Source organism: Chelon labrosus (assembly GCF_963514085.1).
Source record: "Chelon labrosus genome assembly, chromosome: 4".
Lineage (NCBI taxonomy): Eukaryota > Metazoa > Chordata > Actinopteri > Mugiliformes > Mugilidae > Chelon > Chelon labrosus.
In genome coordinates this window covers 20,039,859-20,065,766 of record NC_140340.1, presented here as the reverse complement: position 1 = coordinate 20,065,766, position 25,908 = coordinate 20,039,859, and the positions used below count along the sequence as shown (strand labels likewise).

The window sequence follows — 25,908 nt, the reverse complement described above, 5'->3', positions numbered from 1 at the left end:
ATTTACAAAGATTGCCTCATCACACCTTTTTATTAAAAATGTGCCCTCCTAAAATAGTCTGAGCCTGAAACAGGATGCAGTGTCTTTATCTCAGTGTTTACAGTTCTGGTTCGTCCCTGTTATTATCATGGGTCAGACATCTACCTAAAAACAAAACAGAAAGAACCAGACGCCATTACACAGAATGACGAAGCAGTGACAATGACTATCAAAGTGTTCTCATCCTCCCTTGATGATCCCACTTTGTAACTCTCACACAAGCAGAGAGCCTAAAAAAATTGCTGAAAATGTTTGTCAGGTCTGTTGTCTCAGGATCAGAACTTCACATTTTGTTTTTTTTTGTTTTGTTTTGTGGTGCTCATAAAAAGTACTTCCTCAAATTAAATTTATTTTTCTTGTGGCATGCAAACTTTGACAGCTGTGTTTATTCTGGGTGACAGAGTCAGGTCGTCCATACACAGCAGCAGTTTATTTCAGAGCAGGAGAAAAATATATCTGATACCTCAGTGTAACTGTATAAAATCTCAGGATAACTAAGACAAAGTTAAGATAAAGGATAAAGGATGAGCACCATTTGTCGACTCATTATATGAAAATAATGAAGCAATGATCTTGAGAAAACTGGACTAAAATGATTCCTTACTACACTCCAGTCTTGTGTCTATCCGAATCACTTTCCACTGTGTGATTCAGTCACAGCTGGAGAATAAATAAAGATCTTTAAAACGCTCCTGTTTCTGTTTGGTTTTAATTGTTGTTAAATCACATGCGGGGACAAATTTAACCTGCAGTGACCTTCATTAGAACTCGGCTGGGATATCTTTACATGATACTTAAACAAATAAAACAAACAAATTGTGTGACAGGTATGAGAGGGAACTGTTGTCAGTTTCTGCTGGTTGTTGACTTTATATTTTACAAAGAAACACAAGGAAACTGTATCAATCTTCTCTGTAGCACCAGCTCCACAGTCTATCCTTCTTTTCTGATTTTATGTCAGGGTAGTCGCATCAATAAAATCCTCAAAGATTAAGTTGCTCCTAAAATGTTTATTTTGTGAAAATGGGTCCTTAAAAAACGTGATGTGGATATTTCTACACAGTAAAGAGCAAATTCATGCGTCTTTTTCTAGTGGGTTTATACCCAATAGTCAGTGTACAGTATTAGTAATACAATAAAAGTTCAGATCAGTAAAGAGAGTAAATATAGAGTAAAAAATAAAGTTGAACATGTACACCGACAGCAGCTGTTTGTCCTTGAATTGCTTTATTATTAAAGTTCATCAGACCGCAGAAAAAAAATCCAGTGACTCTGTCCATCACTTCGGTCAGGCCTCTGCCTCACATCTAATCCTTCATCCACTGTCTTCCCTTCTGTCCTTGTCTCATTTAATCAACAGTCAGTAAACTGTCCATGTGGACCTGGTGGTAGCAGCCAATCAGGAGTCAGTGTCCATGTCGTCAGTGTCATCGCCCTCTGAGCGACAGAGTTCCTCCAATGCCAACTCTGATAGACGGAAAAAACATGACTGTTAAATTCTTCAGAGTTTAAATGATGAACAATGTGGGGACAAGAAAAACCCAGGAAATATTTAAAATATGGCTGTCAACTCAATCTAGTGGCATAAAGATGGGAATATGGGAAAACGAGTGCTCATCACCAGCAAAGTTTAACAGATCAGTATTGGAATCAGAACATATTTGTAAGGAGTCAAATCGGTGCATGTGGAATGTGGAAATAACTATACACATTACACAACTAAGGCACATATGCAGTTATGTAACTACTAAAATTACCACTGGGTGATGCATGTAAGAATCTGATTCAGCCGAGGTGACAATTATTCGTACGCACGAGTGGGTGTGAGAGGAAAAACCAACAGTGCAAACAGAGAAGAAAGAAATGTAGAGCAACAGCTCTGTCTGAAAAGTTAATCTGTGTTTGAGCTGGTGTGTTCACGGGTAAACAGAAATGGTGTAACTCCAACACCACATCACTGCTCACAATGCAGTTAAGTTATGAGTTGAGAGCTAATCAGAGGGTGGATTTTAGGAAATAAAGATCAGTGATCAGCAAGAGTGTTGGCTCTCCATGGCGCCAACACCACGGATCTACAGAAGTCCACCTCTGTTCAGGCGATACTACAAACACAGCATGAATTTTACATCTCAGTGTCTTTTGTATGTGTTTGTACCTTCACTCTCACTGAGGTCTGGGATCTTCCTCAGTGTGTCTCGGACAGCAGGGATCACCTGGTCGTACTTGTGCAGCAGTGGCCTGCAGCTCTCTGAGAAGCTGCCGTGATGCAGCAGCAGCCAGTGCAGCAGCAGGAGACACTCTCTGAGCAGAGACGCTGCAGGGCCTCGCCACCACGGCAATGATGAGGTGGAGCAATGCTGCAGAGATGTGGCCAGGCCTGGAGGGAAAAATTATAAAATAAATTCAAACGGAGAGAAGTGATTTTAGAGCCACATTGTTGTGGGATATTTAAAGCTCAGGGATGGGTCGGTGAAAAATTCTACACTTATGTTTGAAATCTGAAATGGATCTAACCTGTTGATGCTGCCGACTCCTGAGAACCACGAAGATCCAACCACTGACGGTGGAAAACAATCACCACCGTCTGAACCATCTGTAAAAGAGAGAGTAACAGCCGTGTAGAGATATACGCCACAACGTTTAGTGTCACTTTACAGCAGAACAGAGCATAAGGTCAGCAGTGTTACCTCATTATAACACTGGCAAGTGCTTTGGAGGCTGGAGGTCCAGTTCTCTGCCCTCTGAGTCATTAGTCTGCTCAACAAACAAACCACCTGAAACACAAAACCAACAGGATGGTAAGTTCTCAAATAAAAACTGTATTCATCATACTGCCAGTTCCTATTGCCATATTTTAAAACTATGTCAACTCAAAACCTGATCACCACAGGTAAACAAAGAGAAAGTTTGCTGCTTAGATGACTTGAAGGCTCAAATATTAATAAGATAATAACAGATAAATGTCCTGGACAGAAGTCTCAAAATAAATAGAAAGGAACACTTCCAGGCTTTAAAACAATACAGGAAGCTTTGATTTTTCTTCAGCTACGGGATATAAAAGTCAGATGTGAGAAACAAGGCCATGAGTCTGAAAGCTTGTCCAGCACAAATATATTGTTCACTTTTTAATGTAATTTACCAGTAATGTACAAATTCGTTTAGCCACTGCAACCCCTAAACTAGATCATGTCTCATTGGTGTCTAGTACAAGTTGAGTCAGGTTGAACTTTGTTGCTGAGTGACTGTGAATGACTTCACAGAGGACTAGAGTGTGTCTCAACACAGTGTTACATGGTTTCTGTGTGTGGAGGCTGAAAGCAGGCAGGGCTCCTACTCAAGCTTTCCTTTCATTATTCACACAACTGCTTCTGGAGCTTTTCATGTAACAAGAGTTTCTGTGAGGAGAGATACTCTAAAAGTATGTGTTACACGTGTTTATACAATTAATCCCTTTGAGACTCCAGTTGGAGAGTGATCAGAAACTCAGTACAATGCAGTGTAGAAGGACAAGGCAGCTCGATTTTAACCCTATATCCCCAGTTTCACTTCAGATGTACAACCTCACAAAACACTTCAATTGAAACAATGGTCTCCACAGTGTGTGTGTGCCTCACTACCTGCAGGTCCAGCTGAATCCAGTCTGTGTGCGCTGCCTGGTTGTCAGATCTGGTTCTGATGTACTGGAACAACATCAGCAAAACACACTGGTCTAAACAAACAACAGAAAAAAATGTTAAATCCTGCTGACATTAAACACAACATTAAAATCACTTTGAAACATAAAAAAGTCCAATGATTAGTTGAGTTAAAATAAAAAATAAAAACACAGTTACTTGATAATAAATAGATAATAATAAAGGTGAGTTAAATTCATTGTAAGAGCAGTTTTTCTAGCAGTCAGTGGAGCCTCACCGTGCTGGGAGCAGAGCTGCTTGGCTAATGTCTCATGGTCGGACATCGACGTAAGGACGGACACACACTTTGAAACGGTCTGCAGCCTGCTGTCTGCTGACACACACATACACACCACCTGCAACACACACTGCAACCTGAGAGAGAAGCAAAGAGAAGAAGATAATACACATGAGCCTTGTAGACGAAGATCATAAGTCAATGCTGCATATACATTTTACAAACAGAAGAAGTCTGAAAACTAATCAGAAGAAATCTCCTGTGAAATGATTGATTCATCAATTAATTCAGACATATTTAGAATATAAACCTTATCTGTAGCTTTGAGTGTCTCCTCATTTTGATCAAGACATTTTATATCATATTATACTATACAGAGACAATGGTAGCTTGACAATACGGGAATTCGCAGGAAAGTGCATTAAAAGTTATCAGTTACGCCATGTTAGCAGTTTCTGAATCAATCACAGACTAACTCTGAAGAATGTAAATTTCATTATAATTATCATAGATCCCATGATGTGTATTATGTGATTATTAGCCTCATGAAAGTGCATTAATGCATGAACAAAAAGACTCCTCTTTCAATAGAAAACATAAATATGGCGAAATGTTTGACAGTTTTCATTAATCATGTGTAAAAGGTCAACCCCTGTGCTGTGCAGGCTGTTGCTTCCTGTAGTTAATTTCCATAAACTTCTACACAGTTTGCTCCTGGCTGCTCTTCATGTTTCATCAGCTATTTCTATTCTTTGTAACGTCGCCATGGCGACAGCAAATCACTGAAGGTAGTTTTCAGTTAGATAATACGTAACCACTGACAGTCAGTGGAAAAGTCAAACACTCCTTTGCTTCCAGCAATTTTCCACATAGCTGAGCGATGCATCATATCTGTGTGTGTGTGTAATCCTGCACACCTTGTATTGTAATTGGAGGATTCAAATAAGGCCTTAAGACACTTTCATGTCACCTTCACTACTTCCTGCAGTCCACACAAATGTAACAAATCTAAATGATTTTTTTCTTGGCATCAGTTAAAAATTCATTCTGGGATTGATTTACTACCCCACTGTGAAAGCTCAGGAACAAAACAACAATTTTTTGAGATCAGCAAGTGATGAAAGCAGCACATGTGGAGCAAACACAGTCTAACATGCATCAATTGTCTGCCAGTGTGAACTGAATTACCACCAGATCAAGCACCTGTATAAATTGCAACGACATCTGGACAGCAATATTTATTATCTATCATTGTTTTGGACTGTTGCAATAAAAATGACAAACATTTGCATAAAGCAAGAATATTTGTACGCTCCCATAAAAAAATCTTGAAAAACATCCCTTAAATTTGCATTTCATACAATGAATTGCGATTAAATATTTTCTTCTAAAATGATAGCCCTGGCTTCATTAATGAGTAATATTTATTGAACCAATTGAATATTTATGTTTTTTTGTATTTCACTGGACAAATCTTCCATTCTCAGATATCAGTGGTCAAATTTTAACTGTGATCAATCCTGTGTCTGTTGTAAGCTGATGTGCAGTATGTTTGTACCTGTCAATATGAGTGTGTGGCGCCCTCTCAATGAGGACACACAGTGTCTTCATGGCATTCAGGGTAAGTTCCTCCCTCTGTGGACCGCTGCCCCTGGGCCCTGCATCACACAACCGCAGCAGTGATTGCAGCAAGGCATTCTGGGAGCAGAGATTCATACCTGCAGCAGATTTGTTAGTCTAAGACCAGAGAGAGGCAGAGAGAAGGATTTCACTGACGTGCTGATGAACAAATTCAATTAATAACAATAATTTTAACCTTTAATTGTCCCGCAATGGGGGGAAATTGCAGTTTGACCCATCCATTTGTTCACACACTAGTGTGTACAGTTGGAGTAGTGGTCAGGAGTCTCTAAGAACTGCACCCGTGGAGCAATTTGGGGGTTAGATGCTTGCTCAGGGCACCTCAGCCACGGACATGGCAGGAGGCGAACCTGGGACCCTTCGATCCCAAGCTGCACCTCTAACCACTACTCCACAGCTCTCCCAATTCCAGGGAATGATAGAATCAATGAAATCTAATACAGGACAACAATAAAGAGAAGTGTTTCAGTCTCACCGGGCTGTCTGTAACTCTCTCACTCTTCGTTGACAACACGGCCTCCACCACCTGAGGAACAGGTCAACATTGAAAGGTCAGCAAAGCAGTGGTCAACAACAGATAATCTTCAAGATTTGCACTTGAGCAGGACTAAAATTCATTCAGACAAAACTCTTCTGATCCTGGTTAAGTGTCTTGTTTTGTCACCTCATCACTGTGGGCCAGCAGGAGATGGAGGAGTCTCAGAGCAGCTAAACCAGTGTCCTCCACACTAAAACCAGACGAACCCGTCTCCTCCAGTCTCCCGAGCCCAGCGGGAGCAGCAGCAGCAGCAGCAACAGCAGCATGGCCTGCTGGGAGGGCGCTGGCGGCTGCAGAGTCGGGACCACTACTGCGAGCAGAGGTGGAGTGGAGTGAATCCAGAGCCTGACAGAGCTGAGACAGGTGAAGGTCCAACAGAGGGAGGAGGAGGACGGCTCCAGGACACGACCTACACACAGAGACAAGCCGAGTCTGTCACAATAAATGTCTGCATCAATAGCTCTTTCACGGAAATAATGCTAAGAAAACACCCTTGTTATGGAAGTCTTTCTTTAGAGACTGCTGTAAACATGGAAAACTCTCAAGCCAGAAAACTGACACAACAACAGTGATCTGTTATGTGATCAGCGTGCACATTACTGCATGTAACAAGGGTTTGGTCAAGACTTTTATTTTTACTTCATTTTACCATGTTTTTATGTGCTGTCATGTGGGACAAAAATGCAAAATAAAAATATAGTTAATAGAAATGTCAACTTGTATTTTATTGTGCTATTTTATTTGTAGTATTTAAATAAAAATGCAAATGGACAAATCTGGTGACACCAAAGTTAGTCCTCAATGTGCCCACTGCTTCCTGTTTTTTTTTTGTTTGTTTTTTTAAAACATATAGTTGAGGGGTGCACAGATCTTATGGTGCTGAATGTGAGGGGTGATATATTGTTGGAGGTAATCAGTAAATGTAGGGTGATTATCTGCATTGAGACCATGTGGTCATGTAAGTGCTGCTGTTCCGTTTTTTGGCCACACGAGGTCTCTGTTGTCCACAGATCTGTCCACTTGAGACTTTTCTGTTCTGATTGTTCAGTGAGCTGTTTGTAAAGAGAGAGAGAGAGAGAGAGAGAGAGAGAGAGAGAGAGTAAAGTCTGAGCACAGCAGTTGTAGTGGTTGGCCTACCGGTTGTTTCTTCTGCTGGTTGTAGCTGCTGGTTGGTTCTGACTCAGCATGTTGAGTCCAGTTACAGCCAGACTCTGGACCGGACTCAGTGCGGCTCTGGGAGCTCCACCACCTCCAACACCGGCTGCAGCATCTGAGTGGAGTAGGAAACCTCCTGACAGCCGGCTGAACACATAAGTTAAAGGTTCAGGTGAGGTGAGGGGGTACTGCTAATGGTGGCAATGACAATTACTATTGATGAAACTCCCTTCAATAGAACTCTTGTAAAATTACAAAAACTACAAATCACACTGATTAAAAATTCATCATATTTTCTGTTGATTTTCTCTTCCAAAGATTTTCATTTTGATGGATCTGGCAACACCATGTGGTCTCTGGTGGATTTATTCACTGACTTCAATATGATCCTCTTTAAATACAGTAGATGTCATACACACATCATGATGTACATCCCACCTTGTGCGATCTGTGGACCAGAGTGCTGCTCCACCGAACCAGTTAGGGGTCAAATGCCTTTAGTGGTGTTAATAAAGGACGAGCTGCTTTTTAACTTTCTAATCTAAATTTATCTTGCTGCACCATTCATTGCGTGTCCTTCTCTCTAAACCCTGCAGCACTGTATTTTATATATTTCACTGGTTTTCAAGGTTACAGTGATGTTTACCTGGATTTCAGGTGGATGTCAGACAGGCTCATAGACAGCAGGTGAGAGAGGCCGAGGCTGCTGGGTGACAGAGGCTGCTGCAGCAACAACCCCAGCAGGACGCCACCTGGAGGACAACACAGAACAACACACACAGCTCACAGAAAACTTGTTGCAGTGTTTTGTGATGCATGCATTTTTTTTTTTTTTTATTCACACATCACTACTAGAAAAACTGAAATAAGACTCATAAGACTCTGTAGTACTTATATATATATATATATATATATTTTTTTTTTTTTTACTACTGGCTGCAGGTACAAGAATACATTTCACTGTGCATTGTACTATGTATAACTGTGCATGTGACAAATAAAACCTATCTATCTATAACCAGGGTCCTATGGCTGTAGGTTTGCAGGTTTAGACCTTGATAAAAGTTGTAGGGATTTACAGTACATCATGGAATTCAGGGGAAACCAAGTGTGTACTTCAGGCATGAGATGAGGGGCTGTTTACTATCCTTTGATTATTGATTAATTAATTTGATTAATTTTCATTCCATCAAAAATACAGATCGCACAACAGGGAGTTTAGGAGTGCATGAGAAACAAAACAGAGCTACAGGAATATATATATATATATATATATATAAAAAGTTGGTTAATGAGTAATAAGAGAAGTGAGCTAGAAATTTAAAGGTGTGTTGTGTAGGTCCAAATAGTATGCTGAGGTTACAATGTCTAATGTAATATGACTAAAATCAGGACCAGGCGATCAGTACAGAATCACAGACTTTCCTTTGAGGACTCCATATGAACAATGCTTGGTTTACAAATGTACGTAAAGGTTTATGTTTCCCCATCATCTCATTATATAATTCAAAGCAGGATAAGACCCAACAGTGACTGACCTCTATGACGCAGATGACAAGGTCTGACTGACATGAATGGGTCTGGACGAGACACTTCCTGTCTGTCACCGGATGTGGATGCCCCTCTTTCTGCTGCAGCAGACATTAAAAATGTTTCACTGTGAGCAGATTTAGAGGAACTCGATGTCCTCATACACAGAATAAGGACATCTGTAGCACCACAGCCACCATCACCATTATCCTGACCCACCATCTTTCCGTGACTGCACTGGTGTTTTTGTGGATGATAACTTGGCCCCAAACATCTCCTTGGTGATGAAGCCATTTCCGACTGGTGAAGAAGAGCTGCTGCCGCTCCCATGATGCATCTGAGCGAGACAGCTCTGAACTTTAGGACTGAGAGGAGAGAGTCGAGAGAGAGAACAGTTGATCTGATTAGAGATATGAAGATGCCAATCATTCTGACAAAAACGATTGATTTTAACAAGTTGGAACATTCATGTCAATTAATTTATGTTAGTACGATCTGTGACAGTGTGACAACTACCATGTTGCTAAATGTGAACGAAAAATACAGGTAGTTGCATCATAGCTCACAAAAGTAATTTGGCTTATTTTGGAAAATGCGGATCATAACTTACCAACCATTACATGGCTTAATTACTAAAAGTCCAAATGTTTGTATGATTTCAAAGATTAGATAAATCAGTTATATATAAGTAAAGGCAAGGAAGGGATGAGAAGGATGAACAGAAGTACATTTCCTTTAGCAAATGTTTAATCAGTTAACTAGATCGTATCTGACATATCTGACAAGCTTAGGTCTAATTCTTTACAAACAAACCCAAAGATTTAGTTAATTATGGCACAATTCAATAAGGGAATGGATGGAGTATGTAGTCATACACAAAAAAACGCTTAACCGAAAATACGTCTATTGTTAGTAATGTGTGGCTGACCTGTTTCTAGGCAGCGGAGATGCTGTCTTGTTTTTGTCTGAACTGTGTAGTTTGGTCTTCATGTCATTGATCTCTGCGTCTTTAAACTGCAGCTCAGACTGAAGAGACTGAACCTGTGCACAGAAAACATGTAGGTGTTATTCTGAGGAATGTACATACCGTACATGTGTATGTTCTTTAGCTCCTCACCTTCCTGTTGAGCTCCTTTTCCCTGTCGCTCTGTTCCTTCTGTTTCTGAGTCTCCAGCAGGATCTGGTTCTGTCTCTGAGCCTCCTTCTCCTGCTGAGCTGCTTTCAGAGAGTCCCTCAGGATCCGGATCTCCCCGCTCTTCAACACAATCTCCTCCTCCATTTCCTTCAGCTAATAACACACAAGACGTCACCTAAATTTGACATTGAGTTGCACTGAAAAGAAAACCTCATCATCAACATTTGAAAAGGTTTCGGTCTCAGTGCCATCATTACCGATGTCCGTCCCTCTGTTTGTGTCTCTCTTCACATATTTGAACAAGGTGCAATGAATAACAAGAGACTTATCAATTAGACTTGACGTTAATTTTTCAGATAAAATGATATGACAAAATGATAAAATAATGATAAAAGTTATTTTTCTAGTCAATCTGTCAACAAACAATGGTGTATTTTGATCTCATGGAGGATATTAATAAAGGTCTCCCAGTCTAATTAAATGGAAACAAAAGGGGAAACGCTGTATGTGGACTTAGATAAAACACTGCCAAGCTTTATGAAATTTTGCTAATCACAAATTGCAGATGGAAAAAGTTGGTTTCTGAAACCCTAGACAGATGCTGTAGTGAGTGTCACCTTCTTCTTCAACTCTGCTTGCTGGGCCTCCAGGGAACTGTAGGAGTCTTCTTTGTTTGACTGAATCTGCTGCTGCCTGTTACCTAAACACAGAAGATAACAGAGCTTCGTCATCATATTTAAAACAAAAACTATCACTGACGATATTTTTTTTGTTGTTGTTGCAGGTTTTAACACAGTGAAGGTTGCCTCCCTTTACTGTGTTTTTCTTAGTTTCCTGAAACCCTTCAGATCCTGACTTAATGTTTTATTAACTGATTCAGGTGTCACGTTAAATGCCTCATCCACATCTCAACTGTGCTCTTTGTTACCCTTAACACTGGCGATGATTCACACTGATGTAATACAAAAGCAGAATATCAACATTGCCACACAATCCTGTTAACAATCCAATACTCCTGTAAAATTATTAATTACAGATAAGTATCTGGTTGTTAATGGACGCGAGTCAGGTGAGTTTCTGGTGGGCGCCACCCACAGATGTTCAAAATAATAACCTTAACTTCCTACCACTCATTTAGAACTGAAGAATGAGTGGTGAAGCATCTTCAAGAAAACTCAAACAAGTCCAGTTGCCTGTGTTTTAGCTTTGGTTTTTAAATATATATCATGACCATCATGAAATAACATCTACATCTGCAGCAAGTTAAGGTATTCAGTTAATTAGTGATTAGTGAATTTAGATAATGAAACACATTTTTGTTTTGTAAATCTTTTTGGAGACACTGAACATCTCTGTATTTGTCAACACTGTTATCTGCACCTACTAAATTTGGCAGATTTCAAAGCCAGTTTGGCTCTTGATCACACACAGAGGAACAAATTTTGTGCAAGGTTAACAACCAGAACACTGTGCTTTTCTTAATGTGACAAAGAGAAAAATTAACAGTAACAGATTAAACAGAAGGCGCTTTTTTTGTGCAATTTGGTAGATTAATCCGCATGTTTTTTCTAAGTGACTAATTAAATTGAGGCCTAAAGAAACAAGCAGTCTTCTCTTATATTAAAGCAGTCTCGAAAGAAGCAAATCTTTCTAAACAATGACTGTAATATCTATGCTCTGCAGACAGAAAAATCAAGTCAAACCAATAGTAGCCTACAAACATTAAATAAAATAGTCAGTAAACTGATGTAAATAAGCCAAGTTTAGGTGTTCAAATATGACCATATTTTGACATATAAAAACAGAGTTTTAGAGTTTCTTCCCTGACTCACCAAGATGCTCCCTGCTTGGCATCCCAGCATTCCCTCTGTTGCTACTGTTGAACCCAAACGTGTTCTCTCTGCTCTGATTGGTTGTGGCTCTGCTCGGAGGTTTGCTCGGCCCTGTCGACAATGGCCAGGTTGACCCACGGGCTGGCTCCATCTGTTTGTTCCCTGTTTTAGAGCCCATCCATGCCCCTGCAGCCGTCGAGGTGATGGCCTGAGAGGCGATGGTGTCAATTTCCTCCAAGTCATCCTGTGTGAAGTCTTCATCATCTCCAAAAGGGTCATCAAAGGCCACTGCCGTCACTACGTCCTGATTCAGGCCTCGGAGGCGCTTTGTGGGAGGACAGTTCATGCTGTGTGGGAAGAAGAGCAGAAAAAAAACTTTGTTCTTCTTACAAATTTAGACAACGATAGTTGCCCTTTTTAGGAGGAGGCATAAATGATTGTTATAAAGAATGTTTAGGAGAACCAGGACCCATTGCTCTGTTTTACTCTTTTTACTGTGTTTTATATATGTCCTGATAGTGTGTTTTATATATGTCTTGAAATGTTTATTTATTGTATGTATGCACCCAGTGGAGTAGCGCTCCTAATTTCGTTGTATTGCAATGTACAATGACAATAAAGGCAAAAAAAAAAGAACTTAAATCCATGTGTATCTGCATCTAGCAAGTTTCACGAGTGCAGCTTGTTCTCCACGATTTCACGTGGGGGTAGCATCTGAAGTTACCTGATTGTTTTTAACAGATAAAAACAATCAGTGATTGCTTTATGACTACAGAAGTTACTGGTTGTAACAAATCATCACAAACGCCTTTAATGTGTCAAAATTGTAGAAATTGCACAACTGTGCTTGTATTTAGAGTTATGCATAAGTGCCGTGCATGAACATTTACAAATGTTGAGACTTCCCACATACCATGGAGCATAGTCGAAGTTTCACTTACCCTTAGTTCATTTTAAAATGACTAGCAGATGCCATCCCTAATGTACTATATTAAAAAGATTAAAACCAATTCATATTATGATGCATTTAGCATGAATACCAAAACTAAATCTAAAACTCACGTTTTTGTTAAAGGACATTGAATGGGGAGATAACTAACAAAATGTTTAAGCAAATGCATAGATTGAGTCTGACGTCTGCATCAAGGTAAAACATTTTATATTACTTCAACACATGGTCACCCCCTAAATAATTTATTCATTTAAACTTGAGACAAAGAACAGGTTAATGCATAGCTCTGCAGGCCTACAGTCTGATTAATCATTTATTAAATTAAATTAAAGGACCATCCTCTTCAGACCAGTATGGACAATATCAACTTCCAGCTGATTACCGATCAGCAACAAGAAGCTAAAATATTCATTCATTCATTTATTCATCTTCTATACCCGCTTATTCCTGTTAAGGGTCGCGGGGGTCTGCTGGAGCCTATCCCAGCTGTCAAGCTAAAATATAATAAACATTTCTTTAAGGCAGGGATTTTGACTTCCTAGGGAAAACACAGGTGAAATTAATGAAGGCTCAGTTCTATTGAGCGAGTAAAAACAGGAAAACCTTAATATGGTATGCAGGGGTTGGTAATACACCGGTGTATTTACGGTTTCTTTCAAACTTTTGGCGTTGAAAACGTTTTTTAGCAGCTTATTAGGTTGCTAAATTTGAGTTCAACCGCTGCGTGGTTCCTTTATATTTGTCTTACCTTGTTTATAGTGCTGCTGCAGTCGTTCCCGATAGTCCTTAGCTAAGCTAGCGCTAACTAGCTGTGATTCCAATAGGAGTTAGCATGCTAAGCTAAAATAAAAGCTCTTCCGTCACTGCATCTTAACGTCTTGCAACATTTAATTAAAATGACGTTTTGTATGCTAACAGAGTTATTTGACATTGAGTCCCGATAATAAACAAACGGTGAAATACGTTATCAAACGGTTAACTAGTATAAAGTATAAATAACATAAAGTTTAAGATGTCAAAAGTGTGTGTTGTTCAGCCCGCTTCCACATCGCTGATAATTTGACCAATCAAAACACGACTCTCACAGTTTGACCAATCACAGACGCCTATTCGCTCAACTGGGTCCTGTACAGGTGCCGTGAGAGACAAACAGTACTAAACGCGCAACTGAAAAGAAACTAAAGGAACAGTTCCTCATTTTGAGTTGTTCTTAGGAGCATGCACTCACTTGCCCAAGCTCAATTTAAATTTTTAAATTCAAATTTTAATTTCACGACTCACTTTACATTTTATATAAACTCACGTGCCACAACATTAGGAAAACGAGTAGTGAAAACAAATGCAGTCCTGCACCAAATCCCCTTTAACGATTGGTAGAATTTTCAATATGTTGAAACAACATAACAAAGGCGGTAATGCAACGGTATGATCATCGTGGAGGATGTAGTTTGTGTTGCTGTTAAACTGGATTGAATTAAATAGAATTAAATAATAAAGTGTTTCTGTTATTTAGCCTAGCACACTGACTACAATGAGTATGTCAAAATAATGGGAACATATTTCTGTACAATTCAAAGCAATTCAATGATACTACAATCCACAGCCTCCAAAATGAAAACACAGTTGAATCAAGAGCTCTCTCGGTTATTTTAAACGAATGTTGAATATTGTAGCGCTGATGAAGATGAGATTTAGTACAAGACTATTATATTAAAATGCATTCATTTTCACTGACGCACCTAATGAACTGGCAAGTGAGTGAGTATATAACATAACTGAAATGGCTGTACCTTACAATGGTTGAAAATAATAGGACAACCTTTGGACAGAGCCCGGTCAGCAGACAAAACCTCAGTCAGCCGAAACTCTAAGGCTCAGCAGTTAACAAATTATATCTTACCCGTTTTGTCCACTCAAAAATGTAAATATGACAAGTTGCTGAACTGACCCTAGAATGCCAAGTGTAAATAATAAAATCAAGAAATATTTGAATTAAATACTGGATCATAAAACACAGTCAGGGCAACTCTAAGAACACTATTAATACCACCTGCTTCTCGATATATAAATGACAGGTTGTGATGTGGAGGCATCAAAGACACTCCTACACAGATGAACACTAACCTGGATAATGTTAGATTCAAACAGGAACACCAAGAATCGAGATCATGTTCTATATTATATCCCGAGCCTGATTAAAGCCATGTAGAAGTGCCAATGTAACTGAGAAATGACACTGGTGACATGACCCAGAATAAATGGGTTGGGTAAGTAAAGACTTATAAAATATTCTAGTGGAGGCAGGCAAGCAGGATGTACCGCTGGACGCCCTGAGGGAATCGAGGGGATGTCCATAAATGGAGCTCACTGTAATAAAATGAAATGAGTGTGTGAAGACCATCTTCTCTTGGATTTAGGCAGCTGGAGGGTCAGACTTCACTGCTAAGAGAGATTTTAACAAGAAAATCAAACTTTAATTGTAAATGTGTGGTGGCCAGACAAAAATAAACAGTGTAAATTTAAACTGATTCATAAAATCAATAAATTAAATACCCTTGTAACACATACAGTGTTTGAATGTAATTTTACACATTAGCTGCCACATCATTGTATTTGAAGTGTGCTGGATGTTAATGTGAACCCCTGCATGTACATACATTCCCTTCATATAGCAGCTTCTTGCAGCTTCACAGCAACAGCAAGTGTGCTTTCCATTTTTAGATATAGACAGGTCTATGTGTCGCAGCTGAGGCTCTACAGTGTGTGCTTGACTCTGACACATGCTCTCTCTCTCTCTCTCTCTCTCTCTCTCTCTCTCTCCGCCTCCGTACTTCTGTACTGAAATGGCAGCGACAGGCATCCAGATGCACCCGTCATTATCAACAGCAGCGGCAGCGGTGCAATCATCACGAACATCTGCACCGCCATAGTATCACCAGTAGCACTAGTATTCACCACTGATGCAGGTCTCCGCTGCACACATCCATCTCTCCGCATCTGAAAAAGATAAGCCAGGGAATTAACAAAGTAGCACACACACGTACAGTATTTGGCAAGGCAAGCTGGTTACCATGACAACCAAACAGACAATGCAGGGTCACTGAGTGTGAATCAGATGAAATGAAGCCTACATACATGTTGCTGCAGAGGAGTAATTCTGTCACGGATGACGGTTTTCTGATTCTCTGTGTATATGAGACATTTTTCATTGTCCTCTCAAGAGACACTGTAGCGGGAGCCGTGCTCACATTAAGGGGAAACAACAACACTGATATTTACTGAAAAAGACAAACCTCTCACAGCTGGAAACCATCAAGTTCAGACTTTGCAGCTTCAACTTATGGGTTCATCTTCTGAGACTGGGATAACGCAAGAAGCTTGACCATTTGCTAAGTCACACCCCCTTTACTTGCTGTTGCTAAGCTTTCGGTTCTGCCACTGCATGTATGTAGCCATGCAATATTTAGCCCTGTTAGGTCCATCCACCTGTTTTTGGCTTTTAGACATGATGGAGATAGCATTGGGCACATTAATAAAGGAAACGGTATACAGTGAGCAGCGATGAGTGCTTTCTTTCACACATCGCTGATGGATTTTACATTTCCATTGAAGACATTTTCCATTTTGCAGACATTCTGTAGGTGTAGTGTTTTGCTGGATATTAATTTATTCGTCCAACTGTCATAAAAATAAAGGAAGAGAGTCTTCTTCTTGACTTAAAAATATTGGTTTGTTAAGCAGACGACTGAGATAATACACTGTCTGGCCAAAAAAAAAAAGTCGCCACCAAAAAAAACCAAAAAAAAACCCCACACACACTGTAATATTTTGTGGGACCGCATTTAGCTTTGATTACAGCATGTATTCGCTGTGGCATCCATCCAGTGTTGCATTCATTTTTCACCAAGATCTTGTACTGATGATGGGCGAGTTTAGTCTGACCACTGCACAAAGCCTTCTCCAGCACATCCCAAAAATTCCCAAGGTCTGGACTCTGTGGTGGTCAATCCGTGTGTGACAATGATGTCTCATGCTCCCTGAACCACTCTTTCACAATTTGAGCCTCATGAATCCTGACATTGTCATCTCGGAATATGCCCGTGCCATCAGGGAAGAAAAACTCCATTGATGTAATAACCTGGTCATTCAGTATATTCAGGTAGTCAGCTGACCTCATTCTTTGGACACATAATGTTGCTGAACCTAGACCTGACCAACTGCAGCAACCCCAGATCATAGCACTGCCCCCACAGGCTTGTACAGTAGACACTAGGCATGATGGGTGCATCCCTTCATCTGCCTCTCTTCTTACCCTGATGCCCCCATCACTCTGGAACAGGGTAAATCTGGACTCATCAGACCACATGATCTTCTTCCATTGCTCCAGAGTCCAATCTTTATGCTCTCCAGCAAACTGAAGCCTTTTTTTCCAGGTTAGCCTCACTGATTAGTGGTTTTCTTAAGGCTACACAGCTGTTCAGTTTACTTTCACTATTAAACATAGCCCTGAGTTCTACTGTTGTTTTTCTTTGATTTGATTTCACCAAACGTTAAAGTGATCACTGATCACGATCAATCAGGAATTTTTTCCGACCACATTTCATCCTTGAAGACAATGGTTCCCCACTATCCTTCCAGTTTTTAATAATACGTCGGACAGTTCTTAACCCAATTTTAGTAGTTTTGTACAATCTCCTTAGATGTTTTCTCTGCTTGATGCATGCCAATGATTTGACCCTAGACTACAGACTAACGTATTTTCCACGACCACGGGATGTGTCTTTAGACATGGTTGTTTAAGAAATGAGAAGCTACTCATTACATCAGTTGGGGTTAAATAACTTGTTACCAGCTGAAAGATAATTATCCATGCAGTAATTATCCAAAAGGAGGCTTGTACCTATTTGCTTAGTTAAATCCAGGTGGCGACTTTTTGGCAAGGCAGTGTACAGTGTATTAAGATGATCTTTCAAGGTGTCTTTATTTGTCTCCCTTGGGAGAAATTTGTCTTGGGCAGAGTCGTCTGCTGTACAGACAACACATTAAACACATTCCACTCATGCATCCATATTTAATTCATTCATTCATTTTATGTGACCGCTTGTCCTCTTGAGAATTGTGGGGGGACTGGAGCCTATTCCAACTGTCCTTCGGCGAGGGGTGGGTTACAGCCTGGACAGGTCGCCAGTCTAACCCAGGGTTAACAGACAAACCTGATATATATACAGTATGTAATGGTTGACAATTTAGCATTGAACAATGGGGCCTTGACTTCCAGAGAACAGCTGATAAAATCAGGTTTATATTTATAGGCATCTGCTATATTTGTTGTCGGAAACGACAGCTGAAGTTTTGACCTGATTCCTAAAAATATATTTTAATGGATATGACTTTCTAGTAACACTACATTTTCAATTTAACGTCAACAGACACAGCTGATGCGAAGGTTATTTCTTTCAAGCATGCTATGCAATACGGAGATAGTGAATCAGTTCCAGTTAGCGTTTTAAAACAAACAGCCTCAAAGTTTCACAAGGTTTTATTTGCCCTGAACAGACCCTGATTCACTCTTTTTGAACATAAATAATTTATGTAATTTATAAATTAGTATTTGTGGGATATCCTATGTGCACAGCTGACCATGATGACACTACAAGAGTTTCCATTTTTAATCCATATCACATGTCACCAAACTTTATGACAGCTGACTTCTCAGTCCACCTTAGAGTGTTTCTAATTGGATCAGGTACACATAAACACCTTTAATTAACAGAAAATGTTAAAGACCAGTTCTGATGGAGTGTAATTTAGTCCTTTAGTTGGATCTGCCTGTACAAATAAAATTAACTTTCAGTCATGTACTAGATATGTACAACTACAAGGAATATGTTCTCTTAACCCACTGAAGTGAGCATACTTGGAGCAGTAGGCAGCCATGAAAGGCGCCCGGATAGTATTTCTCAAAAATTAAAACATGATTATTCATTCACTAATAAATGTTTGAATGAAAAATAATTGCATATTGGGTTTAGATAGATTCTGAAGTGGATCTGAAATGGGAAATCTCTAGTACATGCCTTTTCTGGACTACATCTACCAGCATGCATCTGCAAGGGGGGATCCTAGATGAGCAGCTTGAAGATGGACGACTGGATAGTGTGTTTCCACTGCGACTGTGTGTACTGCTGCAGTGGAGGCTGCCTCCTGCATGAGGCTTTGCTAAGGAGTTTCAGTCACGGAGGAAGACGTCCACCGGGAGAACACTGTGTCTGATTGGCTGATGAAACTTTAAAGGCCACCAATCAGCCAGCATCCTTACTGAGTGACTCCGTGTTTCCCTCGCCATCTCTGAATGCACTGTGTCAGCCTGCGCATATTTTTATGTTTGCAGCGCTGTATGCATGTGAGTGTGTCTGTGTGCAGGATGCTCAAATCTGGAGGCGTGAAAGAAGGGGAGGGGCAAGGATGGGGATGCTGAAGAAACAGATTTAAAAAAAAGAGAAGAGCGATTATATAGAATAGAAAAAACCTGAGGACAGTGGACAGAGAACAGATGCTCAGGAGACAGTGATAGCGAAAGGCATAGCGAGGAGAGAGAAACGGAGTGTGAGGAGGAGGTGGAGGGGGAGGAAGAGACGATCTGCTGAAGGAAGCAGCAGCGTCGTTGATTTTCACAGGAACCAAGGCAGCTGCCCTCCTCTGTTGCCGTGACGATGGGCTGCTGGCTATCTGGACCATGGATGGGAGACCAAACGGTAAGCCAACAAAAACCTGCCTCAGTCTTATGGATGTTGTTGTGTATGTATGTATGTGTGTGTTTTATGGCCTTTTCATCTGCAGAAGGTAGGAATTAGCTCTGTTCACATTTAGGTTTGTGAGTGTGTGTTCATGCGTGTGTGTGTGTGCATGTGTGTGTCTGTGTATGCAAATGCAAAATGGCATCTTGATTTCTGCAGGGCTCTGCATTTGTGTATGTGTGTGTGTGATAAACCTCATTTGTTTGCGTCTGTATCTCAAACAGTCTGTGTCTTTTATGGCGAAAATATGTCTGATTTTTGTGTTGTGTGCAAGAACGTGGTTCATATTTGTCATCTCCATCTCCTGAAGGCTTACACTCTGCTGCCATCCTCTGTCTCCACGCACAGGTGCCATTTTGTGCTTCTTGGCTCATGCTATGTATGTGTGTGTATCTGGCTGAATGTAGCGGAGGGTGACTCATGGTTGTGATGTGCTGGAGTTAACAATACTGTTGATGCGTCTAATTCGGTAGCTGCTGAGCTGCGTGTGTGCGGGTGTGTGTGTGTGTGTGTGTGTGTGTGTGTGTGCGTGTGTGAAGCAGGATGATGTTGATGTTGCTTGTAGGTGTTAACCCTTTAGTGCACCAACTATGGACACCATGTCCACATTTGTCATATTTGATTTAAATTGCCAAAATTCAACTCTCTGTGTGCCATACTGGAATAAATCCACCATCTGTCTGCAGGCAGAGCATCTTGTGACCCAGTTACGTAATAATCAACTAACTGAGTCAGTTTGCAGTCTGCATTGTGTTATACATACTAAAATTTGATTGCGGTTTTGATGTATGCTGTTTTTCCATAAATCATGGCTGGATTCAGCCAGTGCTCCAGTGACTCGATCTGTCTGTTCTATGAAGTTGTTAATATGTGCAGCAGATGCTGAGATGTTTTGACTTTTAGTTACTTTTCCAATAATGAAACTGAATAACATCCTGTTATTTGGTAAACAGATACTTCTTTAAAAATCCACACCCAAGCCGTGTAACATCATGTCCTCTCTCTGTCTACTCGTCTCAGATGAGTGGGCGGAGTCTAGCACACCTAAGCCAGCGGGATGCTCTGCGGATCCTGGCAGCCAGTCAGCGTCCAATCACCATGCAGATCAAGAGTCAGAGGGGGCGTGGCAGTGAGGCCGACAGGGGATCCTGGGAACCCCTTCCGCTCAACCTGCAGCACCTTAACCTGCCCCTCCCACTCATGGGAGCGGGGCTTAACGCATCTAGCCCCTCCTACCAAGACAGGTAGACACACATGAACAGTATACTGATAATCTGTATCATCTAGGAGCAGCCCCATTTCTGTGGAGAGCTACGTATTTATTATTAAGCAATGATTTAGTTTGATAAATGCAGACATAATGAAAAACATTCGAATGCAAAATTTGCAGATGCAAATTGCAGTGTCTTCAAAGGGTTTCACTTCCCCGTATCAGCAAATCTGCACATTTTTGCAGCACAAAAGTCATCAATGAATGGACTCTACATGCTGACTGTATATATATTTACTTCTGCTTAGTGTAAGGATGAAAATGCTGTTTTCAAAATGTCTGAATTCCATGTTCAAATTCCATGTTCTTGTCATCTGTCTCAGGCATTATTACAACCATCTGTCACTGCCGCAAGATCATTGTGATGGAGGACGCTACAGCTACTTGTCTAGCTCCCCACGGGACACTGTGGACATTAGCCACCAGGTGACACTAAGAAACACCCAAACGGTAGTCTGAATTAAAATATTCTAACGGAACAGTATCCACCAACTTGTCGAAATTAGTTTCAGGTTGCTGCAGAGTGATTACAGCCTTTGGCCTTATGTTTGTTCTGGGAATCAGCAGACTGGATACAAACATTATCCACACTGTATTTAACAAACATGACTGACAAAAAAAAACGCTACACCAAATACCAAGTAATTTTAATTTAAATTTTAATTAGAAATTAATGAATTGAGCTTCCTACTATTTCTCATTTTGTTTATTTCATATCTGAATCCCTCAGGATCTAGAAATGACTGGTCGTCGGCCAAAGGGACAGAACTGCCTGATGAGATGCTGCAATGCCAACTTAGATGAACATAACGCCTGCCACAGTCAGGTATTAAATATGGTCTTTTCTACAGAGGCCTTGATTTAGGAGGTTAAAACATGAATCTGTTCATATGCTACATGCTTTCTGTAAATGTCAGAAGACCCAATCCTCAACCATTTCCTCCTGTTTGAATAATGTTTGTTGTGATTTACCAAGGTGCCATACACATAAAATATAAAGCATGCAGTTATTCATAGTTTTCGTTGTATGTATTTGTGCAATGACCTTGAGACTAAGGAATGCCTGTCGTTTTAGACTGATGACGAGGACTTTATGATGGAGAAGCCGCTGGGCTTCCTGCCCCTTCACCATGAGCTGGACAGTGGTCTGGGATGGACTGATGGCTCCCTCCACCAAGGTGACCTTTCAGGGCTGGAGACAGAGGAGGGAGGCTTGGAGGACTGTCATTCACATGGCGCCCTTGCCCCGGGAGGATGTGGGGGTTTCGGAGGTGGCGGTTCACCGTCCTCTGAGTCCTTCATCTCCTCAGAGCTCAGCGACTCAGGCTTCTACAGCGTGAGCACCGGAGAGTTCAGACACTTCCAGAGGCTGCTGGAGAAGCGAATGCGTCTTTACAATGCCAGGCTGCAACACCAGGGTGAACCATGCGAAAGGCGCGAGCGGCGTGACAGCTGCCCCAAGAGCCACCGTGAGCTGCTGGAGGCCATACCTGAGGCACTGACAATGCAGCCTCAGTGTCAGCACCTGCAGCTCGAGATGGAGGATGGTGCTGGGCCTGCCATGGACATCCCAACCCGTGGACTTTTCAGGTAATTTCATAGTCTCTGGGGCTGGTTTCACAAAAATCTGCCAGACATGTGTACATGATTAAGGCAATTTCACACAAATACATGATCTTCATCTGACAACCTTCAAATCCAGACTCAAAACTCATACTTTTTTAAATTACCATACTCTATTTAACCTAATTTCCCTTTGATCTCATTTCTATAAACTTTTTGTTGCATTGTTTGTTTTATTCTTATGTTCTTTTATGCATTGCTATTTTTGTAAGGTGACCTTGAGTCCTCTGCAATGTATTCTTAGTTCTTAGTTCTTCAAGGTAGCCATGAGACTATAAAGCATTTTTACAGTCATTTACAAGGCATTATGTCACATCCCAACACTCACCAAACCCACATTAATATAAAATTGGAAGAGGCCTGTTACAGTAATTCCATGATAAATAAAATGGTTAGATCAGTGGGTCTCTAGTTAAAGGCTGCTGAAAATCAATATCGACTAAACCAGTTTATTATCACTGTGAACCTATAAATTAATTAATGTAATTAGAAACATAATGTGGTGATTTTAGTTGACATAACTGTTTGTATTTCAGGGTATCGTCAGTCCAGTTCCATAAAGCCGACCGGCCCTGTCTGAACCGCCACAGCTCCAGCAGTGGAGCACTCTTCAACCCCTCCCACGCTCATGCTGCAGTCTCACGAATGACTGGGCCGGTCCTTTCCACCTGCAGCACTCCATCCAGCCACCGGAGACCACTAGTATCCATGCAGCAGCAGCAGCAGCAGCAGCACCTCCAGGGCTCAAGCTCAGTGGGCATGCTGAGGAGAAGCCGAACATTGCACCATCGCCCTCCCCCACAGGAGTACCGGCGCCGGGCCAGCCACCCAGCCTCCCCCTCCTACTGTGCAGCAACCCTGCATCACTGTGGAGGTACTGTACCCTGTAATGTCCTGCCACCAGGCCTACCAGAGGAAAGTGAGCTAGTTGAAGGTGTGATGGCTCCCCATCCAGCAGGCATGACCCTCTCACCACAACAACCCCCTGCCACTCTGGGCCATGTCAGGGGTACCAACAGCCATGAGCGACGCATTGACCACTCTAATGGGCAGATCACTCACCATGACTGGTGGCACTCGCAAGAAAGAAGCTTGATGCCTGAGCCAATGATGACAGAAAGGGACAGAGAGCTGGAGATAGAACTGCAACAAAAAAGACAAATGCAAAAAGAGATGGAGAGAGAAAAGCAGATACAAGAGGAGATGGAAAGAGAGAGGCAACAGGAGCTAGAGAGGAGCCGAGCAAGAGAGCAGCAGCACCTCCACAGTTTGGTCCAACCTCCTCATGCCGGAGACGTCAATGACACCTGGCCAAAGCCTGCCAGTCGTCAGTCCCATGGAAATGGGGGAGGCCGAGGACTCTATAGCACCCTGGAAGGTCATATGGGGGCTGGGGCAGCTGTTGGACGGGATGCAAATAAAGGAGAAATGATTGCAAGTTTAAGCCCTAATCCCACTTCCGGTCTGCAGCCAAAATTTAACCCAAGCTCTAAACCCAACACAACCTCACGGATATCCAGGAACCAACTGCTTAGAGATCGTGCTTCTCAGCTAGCGGATGAACGCAGTGGAATGAGCACTGACGAGGAGACTAACACTGACATGCTGATGGGCCGATACTGGAGTCGAACGGAGAGGAGGGAACACTTCCTGTTAGCCCGTGAGCAAAGGATGCAGCAACTACAGGCCAGAGCAGGGACGGTGCGAGATGCTATCTGCAGGGGAGGACACATGGGAGGAGGAGGAGGAGGCTCTATTGGAGATGGAGGTGTACTGGACAGCAGAGGAGTCGGAGCTTTTGCAGAGGGGCGGTGCAACACGGTCCTGGAGCTTAGTCAGAGGAAGCTGAGTCGTCTGAGGAACAGAAAGCTGTTGGATGACTGGACGACAGTAGAGGAGCTACTGACTCATGGGACCAGGCTGGACAATCAGGAGGACATGCTGTGTTCCAGCTCCCTGCTGACTGTCACCACTGTCTAACTGCATGGACACTATGTCTAACTATAACTCTGTGTGAGTGAGTGTGTGACATTAAGCTAACAATACAATACTTTCGTATATTTTCTTATTCTGTCTTTTCCAGAGTCAGATGACAAACATCTTGCAAAGACAAATTTGATCCATTTTATCTATGCGCTCAGTACAGACAAAGGGCCTGGATTTAACCTAGCTTTGCACAAAGATTGGAAGCAGGTGGCCGATTTTAAGAGATTTAAAGAGAAAAAACCCAACAACTCAGAACTGCTTAATTTAAACGCTTTGGTCGATCCCTCCTGTAACCAAGGTTCTTTGAAAGAAACTAAACATACATATTTATTGTGCATAATACCATAATTAAAAGGTGCAACATGAAAATTAGACAGTTCTGGACTTCTACCAAGACATTTTTTTTTCTCTTTTAAAATGTAGATAGGTTAGTGGTTTCCCTTGCTTCCAGTCCTTGTGCAAAGCCAGTCTAAACTCGGGGAAGGCCCTGTTCTTCATAAAAGTTTTGATTAATCAGAATAACATTATTAAATAGGATGAGTCCTATTAATTCCAGCTAACTTGTGTGTGTCACAGTTGGAGCTCATTTGTTAATTCATTATTCTTTATTAGTAAAACATAAACATTATCATTAAGCTCTCTCCAGCCCAAGTTGGGCTCTGTGCATCGGCATAACCGGGTTATGAAGCCTATGAAGAACAGGTTCCATGTTTTCTCTGTACTTGAAGCACAAAGATCCAACTGTTATCCATTATATCTGGGGAAGACAGAGCAAGAGGATGCACAGAAATGTTGGATTGTTCCTTAAACCAATGCGTGCGAGAGACTCGCGAGAGAAGCTCACTGTCATTACTGTACATCACCTCAACTGATAGCTTTATGTGTGGGTGTGTGATCACTGTACAGCACTCTGGACAAAAAGTGTGTGTCAGTGCATGATGCTTGTAATGACAACTGAATAAGGTCAGTGAGCGCGTGTTTGTTTGCACCCTGTGTTTCATGCTACATCCGATGCTACATTTATTTCACAGAATCCAAAAAAGAAAAAAAAAAATTGGGCTTGGACTCAAATCCTCAAACAGAGCATGAGATGTCGGGGAGCAATACTGTTCTGCGTGATGTACCTGGCTGTGCACTAATGCTAAATCTCATACAACTGCTTTTACATCAGCGCCACAGAACACATCGACTGTAGCAATGCAGACAATGACAACTGAGATTTGATGCCAAATCCTGAGTGTTTTTTATAGAAACTGTTTACAATTAAAATATCAGTTGGTGGGAGCTTTTCTAACTAAAAGGCTGAAAGACGCTTGTGCAACACTTCTAAAACTGTGTTGATCAGTGATGGTGAATGATTGGCTATGGAGGTTTGAAAAGGTGTTTGACCACAGCGTTGATCTGTAAAATCAGCTGCTGTAGTGTCTGGGGTGGATTTTATGCTGCATTCATGCCTTATTGTTCATACGCTTATCGTTTGCAGCCGAATGGAAAACAA

The 25,908-nt window shown here is 41.4% G+C and overlaps 1 protein-coding gene across 3 annotated transcripts; it reads right to left on the bottom strand.

The window, feature by feature from the left end:
- Nucleotides 1–1,369: 1,369 nt before the first annotated feature.
- Nucleotides 1,370–14,164, bottom strand: atrip (ATR interacting protein). Of its 3 annotated transcripts, none has more exons than XM_084542124.1 (18): nucleotides 13,483–14,164; nucleotides 11,783–12,129; nucleotides 10,568–10,650; nucleotides 9,933–10,103; nucleotides 9,744–9,856; nucleotides 9,035–9,180; nucleotides 8,824–8,916; nucleotides 7,932–8,037; nucleotides 7,268–7,432; nucleotides 6,257–6,539; nucleotides 6,091–6,118; nucleotides 5,510–5,609; nucleotides 3,952–4,088; nucleotides 3,657–3,748; nucleotides 2,727–2,813; nucleotides 2,554–2,632; nucleotides 2,195–2,416; nucleotides 1,370–1,506 (listed from the first exon to the last, which is right to left on the bottom strand). In XM_084542124.1, exons 2-18 carry the CDS (start codon nucleotides 12,126–12,128, stop codon nucleotides 1,439–1,441), a joined length of 2,319 nt encoding a protein of 772 aa, XP_084398250.1. In that variant the 5' UTR covers nucleotide 12,129; nucleotides 13,483–14,164; the 3' UTR covers nucleotides 1,370–1,438. The 3 variants fall into 3 exon arrangements, with proteins under 3 accessions (XP_084398250.1, XP_084398249.1, XP_084398248.1); XM_084542123.1 differs by having other exon boundaries at nucleotides 5,510–5,688; nucleotides 6,068–6,118; nucleotides 8,824–8,913; nucleotides 13,483–14,163; XM_084542122.1 differs by having other exon boundaries at nucleotides 5,510–5,688; nucleotides 6,068–6,118; nucleotides 13,483–14,162.
- Between the last annotated feature and the right edge of the window lie 11,744 nt (nucleotides 14,165–25,908).